The sequence below is a fragment of the Ricinus communis genome, chromosome 2 (assembly GCF_019578655.1).
Source record: "Ricinus communis isolate WT05 ecotype wild-type chromosome 2, ASM1957865v1, whole genome shotgun sequence".
NCBI lineage: Eukaryota > Viridiplantae > Streptophyta > Magnoliopsida > Malpighiales > Euphorbiaceae > Ricinus > Ricinus communis.
Genome location: NC_063257.1, coordinates 8,145,220 through 8,165,057, shown reverse-complemented (window position 1 = coordinate 8,165,057; position 19,838 = coordinate 8,145,220). Strand labels below are relative to the sequence as shown.

Here is a 19,838-nt window from a genome sequence, read left to right as displayed (position 1 = left end):
ACCCAATTTGTAAGAGTTTCAATAGAGGACCTGTGGGCTTAACTGGGATTCATGTTTGCCCCTCTTCAACATCTAGTAGCAATTATATGGTCAATCTGGTTTTTGACTTTTATCAGGTAACAGAAAACCGCTTGTCGTCTTCTCCTCTACACTTCTCTAAACAAACGACTACATCAAAAGTCTGAATCTTTTGAACATCACGCATAATCTAATCTTAATCCCAATTAAACAACCCAACAATACAATCTCGTTAGAAGAAAATTTTCTTTTTCTCGCTCTCTTTACTCTTACTTTCTCTTTCTCCAAATCCATTCTCGATTTGTCTGTCAATTGAGTTCTTTACCCTGAATTTGTTCCAGGTATGCGTGATTTCTTTTCACTAAAATTCGTGACCTTTATCGGTTGATCCATTGAAATTGGGTAGTTTTATTTTCTCTATAATATTGTTTTACTTGGGCGATTGAATCATTTACATGATGCCGTTGCTTCATTTCTTCAAATTCTCATCCGGGTATGTGTGTAAATTGATTATATTTGGTTAACTCTATCTCGGGTTTGCATTTTCATGATCCCATTACTTTAGCTAGCTCCAAATTGCCATCTGGGCATGCTTGATTTCCTTCAGTATCTCAGCTAATAAGCTGGATTTGTTTTATCATGAACATATATGCTAATAGTCCCAAGTCTTTTAATGCATATCCAAGAGGTGATTTTGATTTAGAATCAGGAACTATCAAAAGACTCCGGAAGTCGAAAAAATCCTCACTTAACCCCTTCAAAATGCTCAAATCTCTGGCTAACAGGCTACAATACTATTACAAGCTGCACCCACTTATTGTATTCATCATTTCCTTGTCTTTGGGCATCACTATTCTTGTTGTTCTTGCTCTGTATGAGAGCCGGTATAGAACAATGAATAGTTATCCAAAATTGGTTATGGCTAAGAATGATTACCCTTTCGCCAAGCTTAAAAATCTTGTAATGGTTGCTGGGCATTCAGTGTATACCAGTAATAGTTGTGGGAAAGTTGATAAGGAGGATTCCTGGTTTTTGGAGTCTTATCAGAGGCATCCTGGTCAGGCTGCTACTTTTATTACTCATATACAAGAGGGAGTTCAAATTGCAGCAAAGGATGATGAGGCTTTACTTTTGTTTAGTGGAGGTGAGACTCGAAAAGATGCTGGTCCTCGTAGTGAAGCACAGAGTTATTGGACTGTTGCTGAATCAAAAGGATGGTTTGGTGAGTTATTGTGCTTATCTCACATGTTATGTTGGTTTTTATCATCTCTTACTTTGAGTAGAAATTGTTTGTAGACTTGTCCTCCATTCTTTTAAATCTTTAAATATCAAAAATAGGAAGCCATTTACCGAAGAGAAGCTTATCTTATTTGTTCATCTTTTTTTTGTTTGTGTTTTTCTTTCCCTTTTCTTCTTCCGCTTGTTGTACCTAAATATATTTTTAGTCACCTATAAAAGGTTTTAAGTCTTATTATCTTGCATTTGGAGATCTCCCTCTGGTAATTTGGAATTCATCAATAAACTTTTGATTTTTGAGTCAAGAGGACAGCATTGAGCAAGAATTTTATGAAGGACCAATCTTCCAGTTGAAACATACCAGTGACCTTCTTTTTTTTTTTTCCTTTATCTGGCAATAAATCAGTTCCAATTTTGATATGTTCTGCTATTGCTCAAAGTGGCACTTAAAATAATGTACCAAAACAAAAGATAGCCTCCAATAGGCTAGTGTTTCATTAACTCTAAGCCATAATTGTCAACGCTTAACTATTGTGTAATTTAATCTATGCTTTGGGGAATTAAGAAAATGAGTATGTAGTTTGATATGAATTTTAGTAAGAAGGTATGTTAGCTGAAATGAATCTTGGAGAACAAACTATGATGCTTTCTTGAGGAATTTTCAGTTTCACACTATTCAGTTTTATTTGCCAGACTGCTACTCTACTTTATACGCTAATTGAAACTGGGTCACCTGTCCCTCTATAGACAAATTCTTTTCATCATTTTCAAACTGTCTCCCACATTTTGGAGCTTATGAGAGTCCAATTATTCGTTACCAGCTAAAAGTTGCTTTGGTTACTAAGTATTTAGCAAGACTTCTAAAGGTTCAACAATTAGGCTATATACAAATGCACGTCTAATTTGAATTACCAGGAGTCTGCTGAAATCTCGAATATGTTTCCATAGCTTTAGAATCAGGTTAAGACAAATAGTGGTGGAATTACATAAAGATAGAAAGATAAAATTCCAGGTACTTGGGACTAGCCAATTCTTAATACTTCAGCTTAAAGTAAAGGTGGTACACTTCAAATTGAAGTTTGTTTACTGATATTTTCTAGCTTTCAAATCTACGCAAGCTCATACTGCCAAAAATTAAAAATATATGCACTTGAATGGCTGAAGCATTAATTATTGGTGCTGCTTAGCTCAATACCACTGTACTGTATTGCAATATGACTCTGGCCTATGGCTGAGTAAAATTTCTTGTGCTGACATGTCCTAACTTCCAGAAAACTTAAAGTTGCAAACCAGATCTGCGGTTCAATTAGCGATCCCATTGTCATTTTCAGCTTAGAGGTTCTCATTGTCCATGATGTTGTATACTTAGCCAAACATTATCTACTTTCTGCCTTATGCATTCACTGTCTGAACTAGCACTCTCCAGGCATTCACACAGCTCAGTGCTGGGAATGTTTAATAGTTTTTGTCTACAAGAAGTTTCTAATTGTGCAATCTTCATTTTTCTGTCCTCAAATTTGCAAATGTTAGGCAATGAAGAAAGTGTCAGATGGAGGGCATTGACAGAAGAACATGCAAGAGATAGCTTTGAGAATCTTCTCTTTAGTGTGTGCAGGTTCCGAGAGCTTACTGGAGCATATCCTCAAAATATAACTGTAAGTCATTTTCTTTCAAAGGTTTCTGTTTCGATTCTAGGAGATAAATAATTGAACCAATAAATATTTATTACGTGAATTAGAAGAGAAACAACCATAGAAGCCTGTATTATCATTTCACAACCATAATAGCACCAGAGGAAAGAATCTTCAGTTCAATTTGTTTTTCTTCTAAGAATTTAAAAATATCCAAGGACACTCTTGCCAACCTATTATTCATGTAGATAATAATGAAATGATAATAAAACAAGAAAATAGGACCTTGATCCTTTTCTTGTGATGTAACAGTTACGGTTCCTTTTTCTTTATATCTTCGGATGCCAGGTTGTTAGTTATGATTTCAAGAAAGACAGATTTGCACACCTGCATCGTTCTGCAATTGACTTTCCAGAATCGAGGTTCTTTTACTCTGGAACTCCGGCATCATCAACTTCCAAAGAAGCAGCTTTGAAAGGTGAGGCATTGGTGAGGGCCCAATTTCAAGAAGATCCATATGGATGTCGAGGTTCACTTTGGCGTAAAAAACTTGGTCGTGATCCCTTTCATCGTTCTATACCTTATCCTAATGGTTGTCCTGAAATTGAAGGCTTGTTCAGATACTGTGGAGCAGCTCTTTATCAAGGGTCCCTCCCTTGGGTTTAGCACTATTAACCGTTATTTCTTGTTAGGATCGTATAGGTATAGGATAAACCAGCCAAAAAGTCTTACAGAGAACATTTTCTTGGCCTTGATAATGTTTTGTTTCCCTGTTCTCTTCCGTATAAAAAAAGCAATATTTCTTTCGTTCCAATAGTTTCTGTGGGCAACAAATTATAGAGAGATGTTTTCTACTTGTTCACTAGGAGAACCTTATATTCCGAAATACCAATGCATTTCTTGTCGCACCTTTAACTTCAAATAATCCTCGAGGCCATCTCTCCATTGAAACAAATTAGTAGATTAGATAATTCTGCACATAACCCCCCAAAAGAAAAACTAATACAAATAGGAAAAGGAGGCAACCGGTGAGTATTAGAAGGCGGTTTAAAGGTCAATTTGGAGTCAATGGCCAATTTATACTCAGATTTTAAATTTTTAACCGTTTTTACCCACCAACTTAGCAAAAGTGGTCAATTCAGTCCAAATTTTTATAAAATTAAGAGATTGGATTTCATGCATTGTGAAAAATAAGTAAAAGTTCAATTAAATGACCTAACCAATAAGTAAAATTCAATTAGTTCTTAAAACTTTATATTAAGTATCAATCTCAATTAAAATAAAATTACTAAATAATTTAAATTAAACAATAGTAACTAATTACTAACTTTCTTATCCACTTGACTAAATTATGCTAAAAATAATAGAAATTAAGATTAGTTATTTTTAAGAACCAATTTTTTCTAATTTGAATAAAATTTTAAATTAGCATGAGTTTCATTTTATTATTTAATTTAAATTTTTTATTAAAATTAAAAACTTAATTATTTTTTGTTAAATATTATTACTAGATTATATTAAAATTAAAAATTTATTATACAAATTATTTTACTAAATTTAATACATAATATAAAATTCAAGGACTAAAATAAATTTTACTTATTTCTTAGGTCCTTTATTCACTTATTTTGCATGATGCGTGGAATCTAATTTCTTAATTTTGTGGGAATTTGATTAAATTGATCGTTTTTACTAAGTTAATGGGTGAAAGCGGCTAACAATTTAAAATCCGAGTAAATTGGCCATTGACTCCAAATTGAGGGGGCAAATTAACCTTTAAATCATTAGAAAGCAAATAAATTTCTTCCGTACTACTCAATTAGAACTTCCTTTTTTTTTTTTTTCAAGAGTTAAAAGACTTACTAGTTATTCAATTAGAACAATTTGTACTGTGTAACTTATAAAACTTATAATTTATCGAGGAATTCGAGTATGAGACTGAAAACATTGATGTATGCTAAACCTACTTTTTTGGAAAAGAATCATATTATGTTTGACTTGACATAAAATGAAATAAAAAATCATTTTCCATTTTGACTCTTCAAACAAGTAGAGGGCATTCATTTTGGAAAAAGATGTTGATTACATTGCATTATTGAGTCAACAGTATTGATTCTAAGGGCTGATTACACACGTAACTATATGCCCATAAATCATTTTCCTACAGAAAAATAAAGTCCTTATGGCTTGGGGTCCGAAAAGCCTACGTTCTAGTCTCCACTCACTAAAATTAGATTGAGAGCACTCTATTGCATTGAAATCCTCTCGTGTTTAGATATTGTAATGGATGTACAATCTTAACTATTAAATTTAAATTTAATAATTAAAATTTTATTATTCAATATAATTACCGTAAAATTTAAATTAATTATTCTTTTAGTAAAATATAAATTATTTAATTAGAATTTAATAGCGAGAATTATAAAGCATATATTCAACATGAAGAGGAAAGGATAACAATAAGATTATCTATGTTGCAAGAGCATTTGGCTCTTGTGATGTCAAAGAGCTTGGTGACAGGATCATAGTTTGGAGGACCACCAAACCTCCATTCAGTTCTTCTCTTCTTCTCCATTCAAGTAAGTAGGCTATTTGTCACCCTCAACAAATAAAGTCCGCCATATATATATGTCAAGTTAATGTTCAATCCGTCAAGATGCAGAAGATTCTACTTGATATAGACAAATAAGTAAGCATTTGCATTGAACTTACATTTGCGAAATTATTGTGAGGTAGGATCTGGGTCACCCATCAAATCAATGGGACAGTCAGTGCAGTAGATTAATATGGTGTTAGAACATATGCATAAAATCATTTTTTTCCCATTCAAATTCTGTAAAATGAAGAAAACACTATAAGATGATATATCACATCACATTCTTTAAAGGAGAATAAATCTGAAATATCTGAGCTTCCTTTTTATTTTTCCGTTGGAAGATGAAAAGTTGAGGCAGGAATTAAGTACTGTCTGCAGATTTAAGTATTCTTCTTGCAGTTCGAGGCCGAAAATTTTCAATCTTATTTGATGACTATATAATTGGGGTGGAAAGAAATTAAGTATGTTTAAAAAATGTCGATGTACCTACAAGGGGAGATATCAGATGTATGGATGGATGTGCAGGCTAATTTGTTAGCATTTCCACCCCATTTTAAGCTCAAGAGTTATCAGGTTGAAGATAGCTAGATTAATTCAATATTTTATTCTAGAGAGCTTTGTTCGTAATTTTCAAAAGCTTGCTTGTGTTGGATGAATATATGGGGTCCAACTTTTTTCTTCTTAAATTTTGATTCGAATTTCTAATAAATTTAAAGATAAAATCAAGCTAAGAAGCTTACACGAGTAATAAAATAGTTGGATCTGAGTCAAACTTGACATCCTTTTATACATCCTTGTGTAAAATCTTTGAACTTCGAAGTAAAATTGTATTCTGGTTAAGTAGATGAACCAAATGCAGTAAAGTTTATTGCATAGACACAAGCATCAAATCATGATTAACACGAGTATCCCTATTGTGCAATCATTGATTGGTTCATAAATTATCTTGCAAAGCAGGGAATTTCTAGCACTGTACGAGTTTGTTTCTTATGCTATCCTGTGCCCTTCAAGAAAGGGCAGCTTGGAGCCACATCTGTGGTTGTACCATCCAAGGCAGCACCCTTCATGAGACCTCCAAGCAATTCTCCACCGTTCAAAAAGAACTCCACCTTCACAATTTTCATGTCTTTATCCACCTGTTTTACCAAAAGAAAGAAAGATTGAAGTCCATGTAGAGATATAAGAAGAAGAGGATGATGATGGTGATGGTAAGTTAGAGAGAAACCTCAAAAATAGACATCCCAAAGAGTTCTACCAGTTCTCCAGTAGGAGAATGACCCTTGAAAGGGCCTTCCATATAACCCCAATGTCTGAATTTGTACACAATCACTGGTGGCCCTGAATAAACTTGGAGAACTTCCAAAGCAAAACCTCTAGGAAAAGCTGTTGAAAAAGCAACATGAGCTGAATCCACAGTTTCCTTGTCAGGGTCATAGGCTCTGAACTTCACTGGTAAAGAAGTCTGCATGAATGTGTTGTAGCCTCCACCAAGCTTGCGCTTTTCTTCCAAAGTCACTGGTTTCCTTCCTGCAGCAAACATATACATTGAGTCGTGATCCAATTCACTTGAGATACTATTGAATTGCAATGCGAATAAGGTCTCGGTTACCATTTAGACTAAAAGTATATCTCTTTGGATCAAGTGATTTGTAGTCATCAAAGCAAGTCTTGTGGAAAACTTCCATTTCCCATGTCTTGACAAGGTTCTGCACTTTTTCTTCTAGAGAACCTGACGGCCATACCTTTAAGAAAACAGGTAAATAACAGATTACAAGCTTACAGCAAACAGACACACACACACAATGGAATCATATACACATTTACACAGAGCTAAGACATACCTGAGTTCTGCCTTCTTCAAAGAGTTTGTTAACAATATCATAGTTTGGAGGGCCACCAAACCTCCATTTGGTGTTCTTCTCTTCTTCTCCGTCCAAGTGGGAACGATACTTGTCAACCTGAACAGCTGAAGTTGTCATTTTGTCACTAAAACAAAGGATCTTTATAATGTATAATATCAGTTTGAATTTTTGTTGCTGTAGAGGAGAAGGCTCTATATAGGCAAAACAAGTAGCCAATACACTGAACTTGGTATTAATTTTCATCCTAGTGTACAGGTCAGCAATTTTTAAATATTGGAATGAAGGACTTAATAGTATTTAAAAGTTTAGTCAAAAAACCTAATTTTTCTTTTAGATCCTGCTCATGGAATCATTACCCTATTAATTTATTAAAGAAAATATATAATATAATAGTGTCACATTTATTTAATTAAAAAACAACATAAACATTGAAAGAAAAACAAGAGCAGTTGTATACGTATAACTGTTGCAGCGCCGATCCACACTCCAAACCTCATCTGCCCTCATTATTACCATCATCAAAATCTCATCTTCCCAGGTGGCAGACACATTAATTATAAGTACAAATCAATTTTTCAATTTAACACGCTTGGATACGATTGAAACCAATTTTTCAAATTAGGATAAAATTATCAAAATTGAAAATACGCGATAAGCTTTGGGTTTATTTATTATATTTAATAAAATCTTAAAATATTAATATTTCATGAAAATAAAAATTTATAAATATTTTTAGATTACATTTTTTTAAAATATAATAAATAATTATTAAGTACAGATAATTTTATTAAATTTTATTTTATATTATTTATCAAATAATAACAACAATTACGCCACTCACGGTAAACCATATTTTTAGTATGAAACTATCAATCGTAAACTTGAATCCAAATTTCCATCTAATTAACTTTATGCTATCTTTTAGTTAGTAAATGTAAATTAACGATGGAGTGATCCAGTTTATAACTGAATCTGAATATATCTGAGTTGGTTGGAGGAGAACCAAAAGCAACCAAGTGACCAACCACAAGTACTCTGGATTACTTGTCAAACAAGTTTAGAATCATTTTCAAATTCACAAGTTTTGATAGTCATAAGTTTTCTTCTTTTTAATTGATAGTCATAAGTTTTTCTATTTTTAATTTGGAAAGTTGATAGTCATAAATTCTTAAATAAATTTTGCACTACGGAAATGTATTCTCAATTCCTCCTCCCTTCCATTTTTCTTTTTCTTTTTGTCTTTCAAACTTATCTACACAATTCTATCAGGTTACCTTTGCTTTAAGAAATCTAATCCTTATTTCTAATTATGATTAGAAGAGAAATGGCTTAGAGGAAATTGTGGTTCGAGCTTTCTTTTATATATATTAAAATAATTTTATTATTCATCATTTATAGATATAATATTTATTAAAATAACAGTAGCTAGAATTGAAGTGGCAATGTTTTCAACTTATTTTACAAGTGGAATTTGCCACAAGGGCCACATCAGCACATACTTCTCATTCCCCATATCATCGCCACCAAACAAGAAAAGAATAAAAGCTTAGCAGCCACAATTCACCTCTTAGACAGTGGTGATAACTATTTACATTAGATAATGACGAAGAAGAATCCATGTTCCAGGTGGCCCAAAAGAACATGAAGAATCCGATTTGCAATCATCTTTTTATAGTTTTATTTAGAAATAAAAGGAAAAGAGAAATTAAAGAAAAAGGAAAGGAGAGAGAGACAGAGTGCTTATTAGCATTGGACAAGTGAGACCCATTCTACTTGCCATTTCAACCATTTTTAACGGGTTTAAGTCTCAACGACGATTTTTCTAATAGGTCAAGTGCTTAATTGTGCTTAAAACTTGTTGCTCTTCGTTTGGGTCACAAAAGCATCTTTCCCCATTTAACTTATTCAGACCTTTCATAAAAATTAAAATAAAAAAATTGAGCCAATTTAAACAATTGAGGATTTAATTGTAAATTATCAATTAGATCTTGAGCTATACCTTAAAAAATTTAATCTTATATTTTAAATTGACTTAAAAATATATTAAAGTTCATTTGGCCCTAAACCGGCTCATCAATTTGGCACTCAAATTTTGATGCTTAAGTTTCAATTTGGAACTCAAATTTTACAACCAAGTCCAATTTAACCTCTTCTAAAAACTCATATTATAGCGTGTCCAAATTGCTCAAAAAAGAATTAAATTGAACATATCAGAGAAATTTAAGCCTCTAACTGCAAAGTTTGAAGGCCGAATCAAACCCTCTCCCTTGTATAGGATATATTCAAGGTTGGTTTGCAACAACCTTCTCCCATGGGATATTCAAGCTTTAATTGAGGAAGTTAAGAGGTCTTAGTCGTAAGACTCCAATTGTTTTCCTTTAAAAAAGACACCCTAAATATTTGTTACCCCTCCCAATGATTTGGAGGTTCCTTTGCTTCAGAATGTAAGCTTTCTCAATTTGTAATCATATTTGGATTTAATTTAATTTACTCAATTTCAACTAATCTGGCTGCCTTTTCTTTTCTGTCAACGGTTACTCCTGTGCAGAACTCAGACATTTAGTTGCATAATTACACTTCCACGAGCAATTAATCAAGATAAAACAGAAAAGAAAAATCTGAAAAACGAATCTTCAAAGAAAAAGGAAAAAAGAAAGAGGAACCATCAGAAACCGAATATTGTCCCCAGAAGCAAATGAATATTTGCTAATTACGGTCCGCATCATGGTTCAGGTCATAAAATGACCCCATCACTTGGCTCCTTCTTAGGTTTCTTTTTTCGTAATTGTTTTTGCTCTAAACTGTAATTTAGTCAAAACCCATTTTGAAAGAACAAAACCCGGAAAAGAAATTGATAACAATAGTCATAGTAATAATAATAATAGAACAGAGAGGCTCAGATGTGTAATGGGTATGAGAAACTTATCAGCACAGAAAAAATCAGAGTGGTGCATGACTTTCTCAATCATCTCATCACTGCCCCCCAAAACCAGCTTGACAACTGACTACAAAACATTCCACATTTTTCATTATCAAATCTCTAGCAAAGCATGATATTTGATCAAAACAATGAAGAAGACCAACATAAAGATTAAACCAACATAAAAATTAAAGAAAAAAACAATAGAGGCAGAAAGTTGCTAAGAAGCAATGTAAAAGAAGAGGTAGTTGGGAAAAAGGTTAAGGTGGTGGCTATATATACTGTTAGCGATCTCAAAACCCTAGTCCTCTGCTCTCCCTGATTCTTCTTTTTGACGTTTTTACCCTCTTCTCGCGTTTTTAGGTCATTAAAGCCCTATAGCATGTGAGTTAGAAGCCCAACACGCACCCACTTTATTATATGGACCTTTTGCCTGTTTATACATGGATGGATGGAGAGAATAAATAGAAAATGTGCACAAATAATAATTGGCCAAATGCAAATTTGAAAAATAATCACTTAGTCATTTGAATTTTATTTGGTCCTTATAACCACTTGAATTAATTATTTTAAGCTATATAAATCTCATTTTGCTATTACTAGAAACGCGTATAAGCAAATGCTATGACATGTAATTGACTTGTATATGTGTTAAAAAAATATGACTGAATGCATACGTGCCCCTTGAACTTTTTGAAGGTAGTCACTTGGTCACTTGAATTTTTCTCTTATCCATATAGCCATCTGAATTAGTGCTTTTAGAATCTTAAATCCCAATACCTCTTTGTGCCATTAATTTTGGTTGACATGTATTTAAATGTGGGCGATTATGTGATGCATAGATCATGTTTAATGAAATTCCTAAGAAATATTGTAACTTAAAGAGTGAATATATTCAAAATGACAATAAAATTTTATAATTATTATTAAAAAAAGTATAAGTTTATTGAAGATGATGAGAAGCAAAGTTTAAATTTAGGGATTTAAGATTCTAAAAAGCATCATTTGCTTTCCTAATTTATTTTTTAGTATTTTTTTAACATATCTATAAGTCAATTCCATGTCAAAGTGTTTCTTATACGCAATCTTAGAAATAATAAAATAAAATTTACGTGATCCAAAAGAACTAGTTCAGGTAGCTATAAGAACCAAACAAAAGTTTAAGTAGCCAAGTGACTATTTTCAAACAGTTCAAAGGAGCCCCGTGTGTATCGGCCTTGAATATTATATCATACTAATTTACTTCTACTTGTCTTTATTTACGTGAATACATGAGCATATACAAATCAACGAAATATAGTTTATGTGATTTAAAAAAACTAGTTCATGTAGCTGTAAGGATAAAAGAAAATTCAAGTTAGCCAAATAAATATTCTTAAAAAATTCAAGGAGCCACGTATATATTCAGTCAATAATAATTGCTAGAATAAATTTTATACAAGCGCAATATTTGTATATAATAATACTTTTTTTTTTATGATTCACTTAATTTATAAGGGAATTATATATGCTCAGATCTTATAGTAAATTACAGGTTTTAGGAGTCATTTAGTTTATGAAAAAATACGATGAGAGTGTAAATGAGATTAATAATTTTTATTCAAAAATTACTCGAATGTGATTATTTCATTAATAGGAATTAAATTTTATCTTTTTTCTTAAGGAATAGAAAGCCCATTCTCGTAAAAATCAAAGTAAATCAATTATAAGGAATCATACAGTAATTACATATAATAATTATAAATTAGAAAATTATTATTTTTTAACTATAACTAATAATTATCATAACAACAATAAATGAATTTGATTCTCATTCTATATTCAACCAAACAATTTATAAAATACTCATTCTCATTTTCATTTTTTTTTAATTTTTATTTTTATTTCCAGCTTTAAACTGAAAAGATAAAATTAAAACTAATCTTAATTAATTATAATATATTTATTTTTCTCTACTCTTTATTTTTCGCGCTAGGACTTGATAAGATTACATTGCATATATACTGATGAGAATTTGGATCTTTCTTCTTTTATTTACTGATGTACTATTTTTAAATTAAATGACAACATTCATTTCACTTAAAACAAAAGTTTAAAAGAGGAGGGAGAAAAGAGAGAGAAAGTTAATAGAATGTGGAAAATTCTAATTTGAGGAGAGTTTATTGAGACACGTGGCGTTTGCACGTACTGTTCACGTGTCTTCAGTAATTAAAGTGATTTTTTATTGAAAAATATAATTAAAAATTTGGACAATATCAATAGTTATTTACATTTTAAAACCGCACACATAAAACAAATTACAAATTGAGTAGCAAACTTGACTCGTCCAAAGCAACCTCTTTAAGAGATTGTAGAATTTCATTCGAAGTTAAAATATACTCTCTTACAATCAATTACTCCTTTGCCTATTCATCTTATTCGAAGTTAAAACATCTCAACTGCAAAACATCAAATGGTAGAATTTCATTCATAAGATGAAATTCCATGTACAATGGTAGTTTTCATTTTACAATGGGAATGTTTTTCTCAAATTTCAGGAGTAAACAATTTAACTAAAATCTAAAACATATGTACATATTCTTATTGAACTCTTGCCGAAACTCGAATGAGGGCTTTTCATTAATGATAGTGTCTGTAAGTATCTTCTCTGTGCATTTTTCTCAGTTAGAAAATATCATAGGTTCAGAGTGTCCCCAAGTTCCTCACCCTCGAAACAAAATATGATCTGCGAAGAACTGGACTAAGAAAATAGTGGATATATTAACACTCACCAACAAGCATTGATGTTGTTTGAAGTCGATGATGAATTGAAATTGCCATTTGAATTGTAAATCCAAATTCACAGCTTCAAACATTATCTGCCTGTTCTTGACCTTGATACAGTGGCTTTGGATTGATGTGGATGTCTCTTACTATTAGACATACCGCTGTCACTGACACTCCCTTCTAGAAGGTTATCATGAGCTTCAGAAAATTCTCCCGACCAGGAATTCAAGGGGACAAGAAAATTGTCATCCTTAGAGCTCCTTCTTCGCTCTTCATGGCGTTTCACATTCTCCGAAATCTGATGGAAGGTTCTGTTTATTTTTGCGATTCCCCTTTCGACTGGCTCCACAACGTGTGACACCGTATACTTCATGTCATCAACAATCTTAAAACATGGAAAGAATGTGTTAGCATGTCTGAAGATAGAAAGAAAGTAGAGCAATGAAGTGCCTCAAAAGGTTAAAGAAGACACAAGTGTCTTACAATTTCACTGCTACCAAGGACCACATCCCGAACACTCTGGGGGAAATTCAGTCTCTTTTCTCTCTCATCATGACGAGCTAGCTTTATCCTGCTATATCTTTCACAATCCTGGACCTCTTCCGGATCAGGAGGTGATCCTAAAGATGCATAGTCGGCCATGACAGCTACATTACGAACACATCTTTCCCCTCGCTTGTATGGTACAGCAGGGAAGACGTATAGATGCACTACAGCTGCAATACCCATCTGCTTAACCAAAGTTGACATCAGATAGAAACTTCAACTTTCAGAAAATCAGATGCAACAACACTCCATGATGGTTCAATTAGAAATACGACCACACATGAAGAAAAAGCATTGAATTGTGAAGACTAAATGAGCTTATTAATGAATACACAAGATTTATCATGAAATGATTCCTCTTGATTCTTAAATGATGTAACAAGCCATTGCATAGTTTCTACAGTAGATTCAAAATTCAGATTCATCTAAATGGAGCAACAGTAATCAAATGAACAGTCAAGATCACAAATGAACTAATGCCTTACATTTCAGTGACAACTACTCGCACTCCTGAAGTGCCCTCTAAAGGAAGTTACTCTTCATGCCATAAACAGTTTCATAACAACATAATTAATCAGCATACCTACAATATTACAATACATGAAATAATAATTATAATGCTAATCAGCACCTCTACAATATTAGCATGCAAGACATAATAATGCTAAATATCATATTGTACTTGGGAATTTATATTAAAGTACCAGAGAAACGAATTAGTTGCTCTACCACGAATTGACTGTAAATAATCAACTACAGACCTCTATACAGATTATGTAATCTTGTATACGTGTTTTCAGCTCCTGAGCTAAATGCCCTCTGAAGGCTCCCATGGAGAAAAGAAATGCAACAGCAACACCTTGCCACCATGTAAGGAAAACAATTGACTTGAAAGTCAGAAACTTGGCCAACGGTTTAATCGGTGCTAACTTGTCTTTAATGACAGAATAAAACTGCACAAGGCAATATAGGGCCCAGGTTTGACTGAAATTAAGAACAATCGCCAGGTAGGGATAGCTGCAAATAAATCACATTCAAGTAACAAGTAAATTATAATTATAAAAGGATTAGCATCCATTCCAATGATATCGCATTACATATTGTAGAAGAGGAGAAAGAAAACCCAAAAAACACAGTAAACTCGGAATTGATCTAGTATCTTGATTACCCACATGGTAGCAATGTGCCTATGGTCAGGGAAAAAGAATTCAACAGAAAGTTATCATAATGCATAAGATTCAAGGTACAGAGAATATTACAAGATATCTTACCCATATTTCCACTCGAATTTTCCTTCTCCATAAACCCCAAAAGCCTCAAGAATCATTGCTAAGAGTGCACAAATCAACTTTAATATCATCTGGAAATTTAATATTTTGTTAGCACTTTAAGTTGCTGATTGCAAACAAAGAGAATTATTGATTCAACAAAAGACTACATACATATTGCACAATGCCAACTTTCACAGCATAATAGAAGTCAGGACCAAGTTGCCAATCCCTCAGAAACCAATTCAATGGAAAGGGATGCTCTACAACTCCATATGCATATGACTCCTCCAAAAGAGGCATGCTAGAAGTGATTACAGTCTGACTTTCCATGAACTCAATTGTACTTTCCTCCCCACCTTGACGCAGAAAATTTGACAAATAAGATAATGAGATGAAACTTACAAAATATTGGAGGCTATCAAGAACTAAAGAAAAAACTATAAGTGGCAATACCTAAGCAGGCTATCAGATATCTCTCAAAGCAATACAATGCAAAAGCTTCATAACAGTCCCTAATTGCTTCACAATTAAATGCAGCATTGGAATCCAACAAAGATAAAAACTGCACAAGAAAAGTTGAACAGAAATCACAATTAGTTTATATATAACAGAAAGTATAATATGATCTTATGATATTCTAAGCATACATTAACCCAAAACAACTTGAATATGCGAAAGGCATTTCCAATGAACCACTCAAGTCTCCACATGCAAGACACCCTTTAACTCATCATTAGACTCAATACCATGTTAGTACAATCTCCCCAACTTCAACAAAAGACACAAAATCCACATATAAAAGAAGCTGCTCTGCCCTTTTTAGCGCAGCTGCAATATCAATATAAAGCATAGTTGCAAACCTTTCTTTCATCAGCTACCCTATTCATGCAATGTCATAATTGATGCTACAATCATTTTCTAATATGCAGCTAATGTGAATGCACAAAATCAGATACACAAACAAGCACACACCAAGATGCCCATGATACATGTTATATCACGCCCACAATCAATTAGCCACAGTTCTGAGTCAACTCAAACTATTATGTAACATCCTGAGCAATCTACACAGCTTGGCTGGAGAGAAACTATCTATATGGGCCAACTAATCCCAAGTCGCTAGTAGCAGACCACTCAAGTGCTACAAAGCCATCGTTGAGTAATTAGAGATATGAGCAAAAGAAAAAAGCGAGTGTGGAGAGGGATAGATATATAATAAGATAGGTTGCTTTATCATACCGATTCAAGAGCATAAACAGGAACCATCAGAATTAGTCCAATAAGAAACTTTTGCTCCTGAAATTAAGATCCAACTCAATGCTATTAGTTAAAAGTTTTACCAGCAGAGTCACAATAGATATTACAAGAAAATAACAAACATCGAGTGTAGCAGGCTAATAGCAAAACAAAGTACGAAAGCGAGTGCCCAAACTGAGGTTTAAATCAAGAAATATAAGAACAAACCTCAGGCTGATTGTAAGCTGCTAAGTGCTCAAAAATGAGGTACATGGACAGGAAAAGCGCAACAAGTACAAATATGCTAGCACTGAAGATTGGCCAGCTGATGTTTCCAACAGACTCTGCATCTAGATGTAATGTCCACACTTTCCCTGAACTCCTTGTGGACTCGACTAGGGTGAAAAGAAAAAACAAAGAACAAAAAGCTCCAGTCCATCCCATGGAGCAGGACCATATAGTAAAATACTATTTAACAAGTCAATAGAAATAGCTGGCTTGATTATGCTGCTTCAAGCAAGTCCTACCGTTGATGAAGCATATTGTATCCTCCCAGACTGGTTTATTTCAATCTGTTTTTAACTATATTCAACTGATCTTTCCTAACAGCAATGCCTAGCAACCGGTCAACAGGTATCAGTCTTATTTAGAATTTGATTGGAAATTCCAGCTGCATATGGAAGAAGCATTGGAATCAAGGACAATAGAAACAGTTAAAGAAAAACAGAAATCAATGAGAAGAATCAAAAAGATTGTAACAAGAATGGTGAAAAACACTAAGATAAAATATTAATCAAAGCCAATCATTCAGGCAATCTGGAAGCAAAGCTGCAATCCTTTTGAATAAAAATACACAAAGACCGCATCTTTTTCCAGTTATCATGAAATCAACAATTAAACCCAAAGTGTAGAAATCCATATTTCTTTCCTTCTAAACTTCGCATTAACATACACAAGTCAACAGACCAATTGCATTTAAATCAATCTCAAAAGAAATCAAAGCCAAAGATGCATCAAACAAAAAAAAACCCTAGGACATATTAAATTATCCAATGAACCTACATCCCCACAAAAATAACAAAATGCAAGAACAAAAAGTTCAATAAAAAAAAAAGTTAAAAACGAAATTGAATATATGATCTAGGGTTATTACTAGTACCTGGTGGTGGTCAAAAAAATTTCCCGGGAAATTCTCGACTCTGGATAAAACTTTCATGAGAAAATAAAAGGAAAGAGAAAAGGGAACTGATTTTTTGCTTAGGCGGTTGGCAAAACCATGCCAGAGTGGGTTAGTTTCTTGTAGAATCGGAAATGGTAATGTCCACGATAAGACCCCAAATTTTACAATCACAGGCGAGATATTAGCCGTCGATTTTAATGTTTGATTTGATTATGGGCCCCAGGGACTGTTAGTTAGTTGGGTTTGATTTTGTCATTTTGGATTAGGTGTTGCGGGCAGTGGTGATTAGTGGCAGTGATTTGGTGGTTTATGATTTTGGTTTTGATGGTTTTATAATTTTTTTATGCATGGGTGTACATTTGGCTGTAGAGTAGTAACTAGCATGCGTGTCCACGTTGGCAATGACTATTAGGTTTAAGAAGGTAGTTGAGCAAAGACTGAAGATTACCTGCCAGCCAACTGAAGAGAGGGTCATTCTTTTTCCTAATTGGGTAGAAAGTAAAAACCATAACTAAAATTGGTCATTTACTATTCCATCATTTTTGCCTATGTAAATCAGCAAGCCCACTCACAAGCTAAAATGGAAAATGGAAAAGAGCTTATATCATCTAGGTTGGTACCTTGGTAGAAATTGCTTTCACTTAGCGTCTCAAGGACCCTGAACTTGAGTTTTGAAGAAATAATTATTTGAGGATAGTTAATTTAGGGTGCGAGGGTCCTTACTTTGGTTAGATCATTATGTCTAGTTCCTGTCTAAATTCTATGATTCTACAAGCTTGCCTGGTTATAATTAATGAAAATTGCTACCAATAATCATCATTTTTTTTCTTTTAGTTAACCAAAAAATATAAAAGATCTTTGAAAAATGATGTGTCATCGGAAATGGCACAATCTTCTGAAATAGAGCGATTTATTATAGTATAATATGCTTGAATTATCTCATGGTCCTTGAATTTTGGATTAGTATCACCAAAGTTCCTAATTTTCAATTTGTAATACTAAACTTCTTAAATTTCGATTTCAGTATTATTAAACTCCCTGTTGTCAATTTTCATTAAAGATCAAAGAGAATAATGACATGGCAACCTATATATAAAAGTTTTTTTAAAAAAATTCATGTCATTTAAATGGGATACATCATTAATGTGTTTCAATATCCAAATTCTTATCTCTCTCTTCATTTTCTCGATCTTATTATCTTTCCTTTAATAGGTCCAAACCTTAAATTAATCATATTAAGATTATCATTTTTAAAACTTAAAAAAGAAAAATCTAAACTCTATCTTCATTCTAATCATCTGATAAAATCAAAATAGCAAACTCTAACTTCACCACTTCTCTTAAATCACATCTACAGATCAAAATCCTATATCCATTATCTTCATTCATCATTCACTGCCGTCGCCACAACTTATCTTTTTTTTCATCGAAAAATCGAATTAGTATTAAAGAACACAATAATATCGACAACACAACTCCATAAAGAAAAACTATATAAAAAATTAATAGATTAAACAAAATATGTTAATGTCTTTGAATTTGAGACTGATAGAGTAGTGAGAGAAGACATTTTCTCTTCCTAGCAAAGAAGAAGCTTTCTTCTTCTTTTTTTATTTCAACATTAATGGTATGTGAAAAATGAGATATCGTCGATGGTTGGAGATTTCAAATAAAGAAATAGTTGAGGTCGGTGATCTTAATAAGGTGTTAGTGTTGTTCTTAACTCGTTGGAATTGGCCGTATTTTTAATTTCTCTATTTTTAATTCTATCTATGCACTCCGTGAAATTTAACAAGAAAAGTTACTAGAGAAAGCCCAAATAATGACAAGCTCAATCTTACCGTTTTTCACGTGCCACAATGGTCATGAAGAACGAGATAAAACCCCTTTTTCTCTGCTAACAATTAGTGTTTGGAATTAGATGATAAGATTTGCAAAGAAGATATTTGTTGTTGAAAGGATGACAAAAAAACTATTGGATTTGATAAAGAGAATATTCTTCTACGTATTTGATTATTGAGAAAACAAGTCATATAAACAAACAGAAAGTGATAGTGAGACAGATGTTGCTCACATTTTTCATTTAAATGATATGTAATTTTAATTTTGAAAAATAATTGCTATGTAGGCTGCCATATCAGCCTTTTGTCGATACATTTAACGAAGATAGATAGTGGAGAATAGAGAGTTTAGGAATATTAAAATTAAAAGTAACGTATTTTAATATTAAAAATATGAAATTTGAGTAATATCAGCACTAAAATCGAGGGAAAACCAGCCAAAAAATATTGGTTTTTCAATAGGCTTTTTGTACGAACTGCATCATAAACAATGCCCCGCTCACAGAAACGAACAAGAGTTGCCATAGGCACTGCATCTTTTATTTTTTCAAACACTAAATATAAATATTTACTTATAAATAAAATAAAGTTTTCAATCAATTTTAACTAAACACAATTTCAAAAAATTGTGTCTTTTTATATATTTTATTTATTTATTTAAGAAGTATCATCTCCATAAAAAAGATTTTAAACTCATTTTAATTTGCATCATATTACTGATAAACAAGCACTGTT

General features: G+C 32.7%; 3 protein-coding genes and 1 non-coding gene across 4 annotated transcripts; 1 reads left to right on the top strand and 3 right to left on the bottom strand.

Moving 5' to 3' along the window:
• Positions 1–134: 134 nt before the first annotated feature.
• On the top strand, positions 135–3,699 carry LOC8285106 (uncharacterized protein C57A10.07). Its single transcript, XM_002526106.4, has 3 exons — positions 135–1,240; positions 2,785–2,909; positions 3,234–3,699. Exons 1-3 carry the CDS (start codon positions 658–660, stop codon positions 3,549–3,551), a joined length of 1,026 nt encoding a protein of 341 aa, XP_002526152.1. The 5' UTR covers positions 135–657; the 3' UTR covers positions 3,552–3,699.
• A 2,545-nt stretch (positions 3,700–6,244) lies between these two features.
• On the bottom strand, positions 6,245–7,536 carry LOC8285107 (pathogen-related protein). The gene is made up of 4 exons (XM_002526107.4): positions 7,323–7,536; positions 7,091–7,223; positions 6,707–7,008; positions 6,245–6,617 (listed from the first exon to the last, which is right to left on the bottom strand). Exons 1-4 carry the CDS (start codon positions 7,458–7,460, stop codon positions 6,474–6,476), a joined length of 717 nt encoding a protein of 238 aa, XP_002526153.2. The 5' UTR covers positions 7,461–7,536; the 3' UTR covers positions 6,245–6,473.
• A 2,699-nt stretch (positions 7,537–10,235) lies between these two features.
• LOC112535864 lies at positions 10,236–10,325 on the bottom strand. The gene has a single exon (XR_003079954.1). It is a non-coding gene; the product is annotated as a small nucleolar RNA Z221/R21b (small nucleolar RNA).
• A 2,255-nt stretch (positions 10,326–12,580) lies between these two features.
• Positions 12,581–17,547, bottom strand: LOC8285108 (protein LAZ1 homolog 1). The gene is made up of 9 exons (XM_002526108.4): positions 17,242–17,547; positions 16,311–16,752; positions 16,086–16,142; positions 15,300–15,408; positions 15,018–15,202; positions 14,847–14,935; positions 14,337–14,592; positions 13,513–13,758; positions 12,581–13,414 (listed from the first exon to the last, which is right to left on the bottom strand). Exons 2-9 carry the CDS (start codon positions 16,524–16,526, stop codon positions 13,118–13,120), a joined length of 1,455 nt encoding a protein of 484 aa, XP_002526154.1. The 5' UTR covers positions 16,527–16,752; positions 17,242–17,547; the 3' UTR covers positions 12,581–13,117.
• Positions 17,548–19,838: the final 2,291 nt, after the last annotated feature.